The 9827-nt window shown below is 39.4% G+C and overlaps 1 protein-coding gene across 1 annotated transcript in view; it reads right to left on the bottom strand.

The window, feature by feature from the left end:
- Positions 1 to 4475: 4475 nt before the first annotated feature.
- The window catches only part of CNOT9 (CCR4-NOT transcription complex subunit 9), a 28301-nt gene continuing 22949 nt past the window's right edge, over positions 4476 to 9827 (bottom strand). Inside the window, exons 6-8 of the mRNA XM_036859074.1 lie at positions 8534 to 8632; positions 8228 to 8319; positions 4476 to 6806 (exon numbers count right to left, since the gene is read on the bottom strand). Of these exons, the coding sequence (XP_036714969.1) occupies positions 6638 to 6806; positions 8228 to 8319; positions 8534 to 8632 (360 nt within the window). The 3' untranslated portion in view covers positions 4476 to 6637. The remainder of the gene's footprint in view (positions 6807 to 8227; positions 8320 to 8533; positions 8633 to 9827) is intronic.

The following is a 9827-nucleotide window of genomic DNA, read 5'->3' as shown; positions in this document are numbered from 1 at the left end:
AGGAACTGCCCATCTGGTTTAGTTGCTCCTATTTCCATAATGATCCTGGCCCTTCCCCCACTGTTGTCTATTATTAACAGATCCAGAAACCTGATCAGGGTAGCAGCAGCAGAAGGACTTTCTGGGAACCATGCCCAGGAAAGGCCTAGAAGCCCTAAATTGAAATGAAGGGGCAGCTGGCAAAGAGGGAGACCTAAACAGTATACTCTCTTACTGCTACGCAGGCAAGCCTAAACTCTCCTCCTGACACCCAGGGGAGATGCCCTAAACTTCTCTGCTTCTCAGGAGTCAGGTTGGGGTTTCAGAGACCTCGTTCCTGGACCATCCAACCAAACTACTCAAACTTCTGAAATAAAGCCCCCTTCTTGTTGGTCAAAAAGGCAACTCAAAATATTAAATTCCATCTAAAAAATCATCAATATGAGACCACCTGTTGAATTAAAAGCCAAGATATATAACTTCAAAAGACCACAGAATGTGTAGCCACTCTTCCATTCCAGCAAAAAAAAAAAAAACAAAAAACAAAACAACCCCAAAACAAAAACAAAAAAACACCAAAACCACCAAGGGGAGTGGGAACAAGTAGGTATAAAATAAACCAGAGAACAAGATGATAGAAGTTAGAACTAAAAATGCAAAGGGTGTAAATGCAAAGGGTGTAAGAGGTAAAACTTCAGAAAAATTCACAAAATACAAGTGTATGCTATTTATAAGCCATATCTCAAAGAGGTGGTACTAAAATGTTGAAAGTTAAAGGAGGATATCTGGGTGTGGAAGGACTCCAATTTCATTTTTATTCAAGATTGCCTTGTCTGTTTTGGCACTGCGCATTTCCATGCAAATTTTAGAATCAGCTTGTCAATTTTCACAAAAATAAACCTGTTGGGATTTTACTTAGAATTGAGTTTCACCAGCAGATCAATTTGAGAGAACTGTCATCCTTACAATATTATTTTCCAATCCATGGAGTCGATATATGTCTTCATCTTTGTCAGTCTCTCTTTTTTTTTTTTTTTTTTTACATTTAAGGCATTTCAATTTTTTTAATTTTCAAAATGTATTCATTTATGTTATTGTCAGATCGTAAAGTCATCCCTTAAATTTCATCAGGGTTAAAAATGCTTCTCAAATCTAATGTTATCTTATATACAATTTAAAGAAATAAAACTAAGTTATTGTGAAACTTTCACAGTGAGATTTCCAAATAGCTGAGAACATAGGCAAGTTTCCCCTTTGCTTCCAACAGACAGAAGTTAACCTATAACAAGGAAGAAAAATATTTGGTGAATTGACTATGCATGATTTGACCACACACCTATCAGTCTTTCTTTCAAGAATGTTTCATTGTTTTCAATGTAAAGATTCTGCATATCTTGTGACATATCTATTGATATTTCAAGCTATTTATTATCCTATTATAGACAATATATTTTTGAAATTTCATTTCCTATTTATTGTATCTAGAAACACATAATTGATTTTTTGGGGGCGGTATATTGACTTTGTATTCTGTGACCTTGTTAAAGTCACTTAATCCTAAGAGTCTGTAGATTCTTTTGGATTATCTACATACACAATTATGTTGTCAGCACTTTTTTTGTTCCTTTATAATCTTATTTTCTTTTTTAATCTTTTATTAATTACAAAAATTTTTAAATTAAAAAAAAATATTATTTGGCTGTGCTGGGTCTTAGTTGCAGCATGCGGGATCTTTAGTTGCAGCAATGTGGGATCTTTAGTTGCAGCATGCAGGATCTTTAGTTGCAGCATGCAGGATCTTTAGTTGCGGCATGCGGGATCTTTAGTTATGGCATGCAGGATCTTTAGTTGCAGCATGCAGGCTCTAGTTCCCTGACCAGGGATTGAACCCGGGCCCCCTGCATTGGGAGCACAGAGTCTTAACCACTGGACCACCAGGGAAATACCTTCTTTTATTTTCTTGACTTATCACACTGGCTGGGACCAGTATAATGGTATACGGAGTTGTGATAGTGGACATCCTTATCTTATTCCTCATCTCATGGAGAATGATTTCAATATTTTCTCATTGAGAGGTTTACTGTAGGGTTTTTATTAAGGTTTTTATTTTTTAATTTTTTTTGTTTTCATGAATATGAAACATTTTACTTCTTTAAATTATAATTAAATTTCATTTTGGGTCAAAGTGATTACACACACACACACATATATATTCGTGTGTAATCAATTAACCTACCTACCTATATTTAACTTACCTACATACATATATATGTAAGATTTTTATGAGATTAAGGATATACCCTTCTATTTCTGGTTTTCAAAGTTTTTAAAAATCATGAATAGCTGTTGAATAGTGTTCTTTCCTGCATCTGTCTAGACTGATTTTTCTCCTTATACGTTGTGTGAATTGAATTCATTAGTTTTCAAGTGTTGAATCAATCTTGTATTTTTGCAGTAAACCCAAATTAGATATGACCTATTATCATTTTTATATATCGCTAGATTTGACTTGCTTATTTTGTCTGGCAGTTCTACATTAACATTCCCGGGACAGATTAGCACCTGGTTTTCCTTTCTGGTGATATCTTTGATAGTTTTTGGTGGCTGGGTTATACTGCTTCAAAAGTGAATTGAGGGACTTCCCTGGTGGTCCAGTGGTTAAGACTCCATGCTCTCAATGCAGGGGGCCCGGGTTTGATGCCTGGTCAGAGAACTAGATCCCGCATGCCACAACTAAGAGCCCACATGCCGCAACTGAAGATCCCATGTGCCACAACTAAGACCTGGTGCAGCCAAATAAATAAATATATATTTTTAAAAAAGTGAATTGAGATCTGTTCCCCTTTTCTATAGTTTCTAAAAGTTTATGATATTGGTGACTCTAAGATATGAGTGATGTCCCTTTTTCCATTTTTAAAAAAAATATTTTATTTATTTATTTTTGGCTGCATCAGGTCTTAGTTGCGGCACACGGGCTTCAGAGCACGTGGGCTCTCTAGTTGTGGCATGCGGGCTTAGTTGCCCCGTAGCATGAGGGATCTAGTTCACCGACCAGGGATCGAACCTGCATCCCTGCATTGGAAGGCAGATTCTTAACCATTGGACCACCAGGGAAGTCCCTCTTTTTTCATTTCTAATGTTGTTTTTTTTCCTGATCAGTCTATGGGTTTATCAATTTTACTGTTTTTGAGGGAATGACTTTTGGCTTCATTGATTTTCTTTATTGTACATCTGTTTTCTATTTCACTTTTTTTTTCTGCATTCTTCCGTCTACATTTTGAATTTGCTATTCTTTCCCAGTTTCTTGACGTGAAAACTTAGATCACTGACTTCAGCCTTTCTCTTGTAATGTGTGAATTTAAAGTTTTATATTTAAGTAGTGCTTTACCTGTATACCATAGGTTTTGATATGGCATATCTCCATTACCAGTTAATTTTTTTTTATTTCCTTTGCGCTTTTTTTTCTTCTGTGACCAGTGGGTTATTTAGAACTCTACTGCTTGTTTTATAGACAGTTAGGGACTTTCCAGTTTGTTTGTTTTTCTCCCTAGCTTAATCCCGCTGTGTTCAGAGAACACTGTATTATTTTAAATTATTTTGGAAATTTCCTGAGGCTTACTTGATGGTCCAGCTATGATCAATTTTGGTAAAAGCTTTTCTTGCAATTAAAAATATGTACACTGTTGGTTCAGTGACAATGTTCTATATATGTCAGTTAAGCTAGGTTTAATTGTGTTCAACTTACCTATTGTATCTGCTTTTTAAATAAATGTATTGTTTTTAAAAAATTTAAATTCCACAACATTCTGGAAAGAAAAATCTCATTTCATTCTATGGTTTCCTATTTTAAATGTTTTCCTTGGACTTTTGATAGCAATTAACTTTGTGTGTTCCCCCTCTCCCCCTCATACTTTCCCAGCCTTTGAGCAGCAGGAACAGTGAGCAAGGGGATCATACATATAGCTAGTAAGGAAGCTCTGAAGGCTACCAATGCCTTTCCTTGCCCTGTTCCATCACTGAAACGAAGGCCCGCAAGCCTTGGAAAAAAGAAGCTGGAAGCAGAGGTTGGCTCTGTCCCACTGAGAGACAGGAACAGGGATGGAAACAACTCTGGAGATGTGCTCTAAGTCTTGAACCCTGGAAGGAAATGAATATTAAAGTCTTTGATAAAATGTTTCAAGCTTTACCTCTTCATTTATAGAAGTCTCTCCCACACTAGTACTCTTCTGGCTACTACAGCCAGGAGTGAGGTTCTGCCCCAGCAAGAGATACTTTATCAGAAAAAGGGCACCATCTCAGCCTCGCCAACAGCTTTTATACATCAGTAAGCTTCTCCCAAAGGACCTATCTACAAAGGAACCATCACTGCCCTCTTGGTAGGGCAGTGTATGTGTGTAGTTCAACAGAGGTAGAGGCAAGGTTGATGAGGATCATCTGACCACAGTGCCTAGATACCTCGATATTGACAAAATAAAACCTCCAGTTTAAAAGAAAAATTATTGTTACAAAAACAGAAGCATGTTTTATTTCAATCTTGTTGAGGGAGTGAGAAGGACGGAACACAGAAAATGTGGGGTGGGGGGAGGGGTCCTCTTTATACACACACGACATCAGGATCAACTACAAGGAACAATACCCATTTCCACCCCTCCCCCCAACTCCTACATGGGGTCCAAGGCCAGCTGAGAATAGATGGTACAAGAATTAAGATACTATTGGCACAGTACAATGGCCAATGCCCCGAAAGATGGAGAAGAGAATTTCTCAGGGAGCAAGGCCCTGGGCCTCAGCTGCTTCCCCAGAGGAGGGGGAATGAGAAAACTTTGGCTCAGCAGGAAGGCGATTGGCAAAAATCAGGATTACCCTAGCTGGACTCTCCAGGTCAAAACTATGGGCTGAAGGGAGTCAAGACATTTATCCAGTCCATGCTGTTCTCTGCTTTCTCCAAGACCTTTTCTCTTCAGGCTTGAGATTAGTGAGAGCTGGCCTGGTTCTCCTCTTCATTTTGGAAAGCAGGGGAATAAGTGCTTATCCTACCCTTCCTACATCTAGGCTACTTAATTACTACTTTCTTGGCTCTAAAGAGACAGAAGCCAACTAACAAGCCGGCTCCCTTTGTGAAAGTCGGCTTGAAAGAGTCCTTGGGTTGGCAAAACTGCCTCTGCAAAGGTTTCTCTGAGCCTGCCCCTTATAAACCCTCCCCAAACGTATTCAGGGACACCTTCAATCGTGTGAGATGTGGACCAAAAATACTTGGTCTCTCTCTATTTGGGTTAATAATCCCATCTTTGACTGGAGATGGGGATCAGAGAGAGAGAAAGCAGGTGATGGCAGGGGGAAGGATTGGGGGAAAGCAAGGCAGTTTACACTGCAGATTCAAGCCTCTGGATTGTGAATAGAGTCACCTAAAGCTCCAGAGGAGGAAGGGGGATTCTCTGACACAATATGAAAAAGTGTAAAATATTTTAGTGGCAACCCTGTAATTCCCAGAGACCAAAAGGGAATGTGTCAAAAAAAAAAAAAAAGACGGAATAAGTGAGCAAGCAGAGTCCAGCCCTCTATCTTAAATCTGAATAAAATTAACTCATTCAGCTAATACTGCTTCAAGTACAATCATCAAGACAGATGGAACTGTAGATTCACACTAGGGCAAAGAATAGGATCAAGTAGCCTATCATCTTAAGCACAGACACCTCCCTTTTAAAAGTCATCTAGAAAATATCTTTGAGGACTTGAATTGAAGGTGACGTCCACCATCTCCTCTCCTCCCCCAATACAATACCCTTCCAGGACAGCCTGATGAATTAAGACGTCTGTTTTAAGTTTAATAGGAGGGAAGTGAAGAAGGGAAAAGCACGGAGATTTGGAAACGCTAGCAGCTAAAGCCAAAAGCAAGGTTAAGGTCCTTATGGCATCCAGAACTAGGGGTAAAAGAATGGGAAAGGGAAGGGAAACAGGCGGTGGGTTCCTGCTGTCCTTTGGCTTTATATCCTTCCCCTGCCTCCCATTCCTCCCAACCGCTCATGCAGCTATTGGCCTGCTAGAGGGGATGTAATGCCCAGACCAACTTTTTATTGAGCTTACGCAGCTAACAGACTTGTAAACAGTACCAACTGACAAAGTTTTGAATATTACAGCTTGTGTCCACTAAATACACCTCTCTCTGAGATTAAAAACAAAAAACCAAAGTAAACAAATACTGAGAGAGAGGATGAAGAGACACATCTTGAGTCTTCCGGGAAGGCAAAATAAGAAAACGCCACATGGCTTGGTCCCAGGCGTTCACCATGCCTAGAGTGCTGCTGCTGTCACCACTGTCTCCCCTCCCTGCCAGTGGCTGGGTAGAGGTGAGGGAGCACGGTCATCTTGGGCATGCTGCAAATACAGCATTTGCTGGTGTTGACACCCTCCTTGGCTGTGGTGGCAGAACACTGTGTCAGGAGCCCGTTTCCTGGGAGTAGCAGAGGGAGCCCAGGTCCTCAAGGCAGCCTGATGGCAGCTCATACACCTCAGCAGGGGTACCGTGCCCCTTTTCTCCAGTGCAGTTCAGCATTGAGGTCGTCTATTCCCAGTCAGCAATAAAACCTGAGCTGTATTCCTCGCAGGTTTCCCCTCCCTTCCCCAACTTGGGGGAGTAGTGGGAGGGGACGGGGGAGGATCACTGAGGGGGCAGGGGGATACCCCGGGGATCGGTGACCTGGCCCTCTTGCAGGTTCTTCACGAGTTGTGCAAGCCAGCGTTTAGTGGTGGTGTCATCTTTTAGCACCTGGGCGAAGGTCGTGTCCTTCAGCTGGTCAGGGAGGCACTGCCTGAGTGCTTCACGTGCCCTACATCAGAAACAAACAAACCGACCAGGGAGACCAAAAAAATAAACCCACATCTGGGGGACAGGGAAGAGCCCTTTTCTTAGATATAAATACATAGAATCCTGGGAATCTATGGTTCTGTCAAGGTACTTTAAGAAGCCATTAAAATTCTTTAAAGCTTATGTTAGGCATAGGCTCAGATTGCTCCAGGATCTGTTGTCTGCAAACATTTTCAGAACGATGCCCCAATGTAGAATTTTGTGACAAAGCAAATGGAATAAAATGGTGCAATAATTTACTTCAATTCAAACTGCTTTCTGATTTATTACAGTAAACATTGTCATAATACTCACGTTGGAAATATATGGATGATAGTAAACGAAATATTCCAAAATCAGTACATTAACAGGGGATATGACCTGACTCATAGTATGATAAATTAATGAACTTTAAACTGATATAAATTTGTGTCTTTCCAAAAACAGCTTCAGTTTTATAGTTAAAACCCTTAATAAGAGATGAGCAGTAAAAACAAAACTATGGTAACATTATTATCAGATGAACTTTTAAATGTTTCATTTACTTTAAAATATGACCAGTAAAAGTCGAATCTGAAAACTCAAAAAGGTAAATGTTAACTATTTATAAGGCTGTTTTTTAAAAAAAGTTATAGCTTTTGTACTCAGCCTAGTTTCTTTGTACAAGGAGAGTTTTAAATAAACATTTTCAAACTTTGGTGAAAACAGGAACCACTAAAGAACAGGACAAAATGGTCAAAGAAATAGTTAGGGCTTAAATAACCTCAGTGGCAGGAGGCTGAGTTCACATTAAATCAAGTTATCCTCATTCCTAAGAACACAGAAATCAACCCATTATGTGGTTTAGCAGAATCTGAGCAAGTGGCTTTCAGCATGAATTATGGATTTACAAAGCAAAAGGTCAAATATTTCTAAAATGCATTGTATCTACAATGTATGATTTCTGGCAGAAAGATTACGAACATAGGGAGATAAAATAATTAGCTCAAGGACTTTACAGGAAGAGAACTGGAAATATAATTCAAGAGCCCTCTGGGCCTGTTCCTTTCTTAAGAGACCTTTGAAAGTATACTTTTCTTTCTGACCACCTGGAGTAGCAACAGAAAGCTCAAACCACAGGAGTAATGTATCATAAGATTCACTGTCTGAACTCTCCGGAATTTCAGAGTAGGGTACGGAGTTCCAGTGGGGAGATAAAATTCTGATGGATTTTTAAATTCAGCACTTCAGATTTTAAAAGGAATTAATCAAGGTCTGTCTCAGACAAACTAAATATAGTTTTACCCTTTCCCTGTCCTAAAGACATAGGAGCTATGCCATGAGATGGGGCAACTGCTCACCAGAGTATTTCCCCTGAAATACTCACCAGAGTATTTAAGTCCTATAAATCCTATAAATGTTTACCTGGGATTATCTGAGAGTCGAAGGTAACATCTTACTACATGCTTCAACAAACGGGCGGAAGGCTCTTTGGATAGCTGCAGGACCATCTTACCCTGTTTCCCCCAAAACGAGGTGGGATAGGAAAAAAACACACAAAACACAAAATAATCCTAGTTGATATCAGAGATCAGATATTGCAAGAACTGTTATACAAGATTTACAGTTGTTATTTCTAGTTGGGAGACTGAAGCAGCTCAGTGTCGACTGCAAAGCGACTAAGCTGGGTGATCAGAAGCAGTTACAAAGAAGGCAAATGAAAGAACTCACCAAGATCATGGCAACATGGGAGAAACGCTCATATGTCTGACATATATAAGCCAAACCAGTGTCATCTAAGAGGATCTTCTGGAGGATAAATGTGGCAACCTGGAGTAAAACAAAATTAAGGAGTCCAAAACGTTGCTCAGACTTGTCTTCCAACTGTCTACTCTTCTCCCAGGAATAACCATAAGCAGAAAACTAAGCAAATACCCTTGCATTCTATATAACTTACTTGACGAGACATGCATAGTACAAAAAAATTAATAAATATTACCATATTGAACATTTACTATGTGCTGGAATTTTTCCTTAAGCCATAACATGCCTTATCTTATTTTCACAACAAACCTATGAGGTAGGTACCATTGTTATTCTCATTTTACATAAAAGGTAGGTAATTATCAGAGTCTTAAAAACAGAGAGACTGTCTCAGTTACTGAACACCTACTATGTGCCAGGTATAACTGTTAATCAATAACTTGCCAGGTTAAGGTCCCAAGTGACAAAGCTACTAACTCACAGAGTTGAGATCCAAACCTAGTTAAACACAGAGTCTCTTCCCTTTTCCATGGGCCAAGATGATTTTAGCAATTCAGCTATGCCTCATCTCCTCCGAATGAGTTAGGTAAAGCTTTTCTTATTCTTAAAAGATCTTAAAGAAAATAAGATTTTTAAGCCTCCCTTCGAAAATTGTTCCAACAGTAATAAAGAATATTCTCACTTTAAGCTCATTAACTCTTACATAGATGGGATTAAAAAAATACTAGTTTAATTCAAGTCAAATGATTATTATAATAATTCTCTTCCTCAGCTGCTCCTCAGAATCAACTGTGGGAATTGTTTGTTTTATTTTACTATTTTACTGGGGTATAACATTGTGGTTGGCTAAATAATGGCCCCCAAAGATATCTAGGTCCTAATCACCAAACCCTGGGGATGCTACTTTATATGGCAAAAGGGACTTTACAGATGTGATTAAGTTAAGAATCTTAGGGGAAGATTAATCATCTTGGATTATCCAGGTGGGCCCTAAATATAATCGTCACAAGTGTCCTTATAAGAGGAAAGTGGAGGGAGATTTGACAATAGAGGAGAAGGTGATGTGACAGAAGCAGAGAGAGATCTGAACATGCTACACGGCTGGCTTTGAAGATGGAAGAGAGGGCAGTGAGCCAAGAAATGCAATTCTAAAAGCTGGAAAAGTCAAGGAAAGGGACTCTCTCCTACAGCTTCCAGAGGGAATGCTGCCCTTACTGGCACCCTGACTTTAGCTTGGTTAAACTGATTTACGGTTGCTGGC

This window comes from Balaenoptera musculus, chromosome 7, assembly GCF_009873245.2.
Source record: "Balaenoptera musculus isolate JJ_BM4_2016_0621 chromosome 7, mBalMus1.pri.v3, whole genome shotgun sequence".
Lineage (NCBI taxonomy): Eukaryota > Metazoa > Chordata > Mammalia > Artiodactyla > Balaenopteridae > Balaenoptera > Balaenoptera musculus.
The sequence above is the reverse complement of the archived record's forward strand: the minus strand, read 5'-3'. Positions and strand labels throughout refer to the sequence as shown.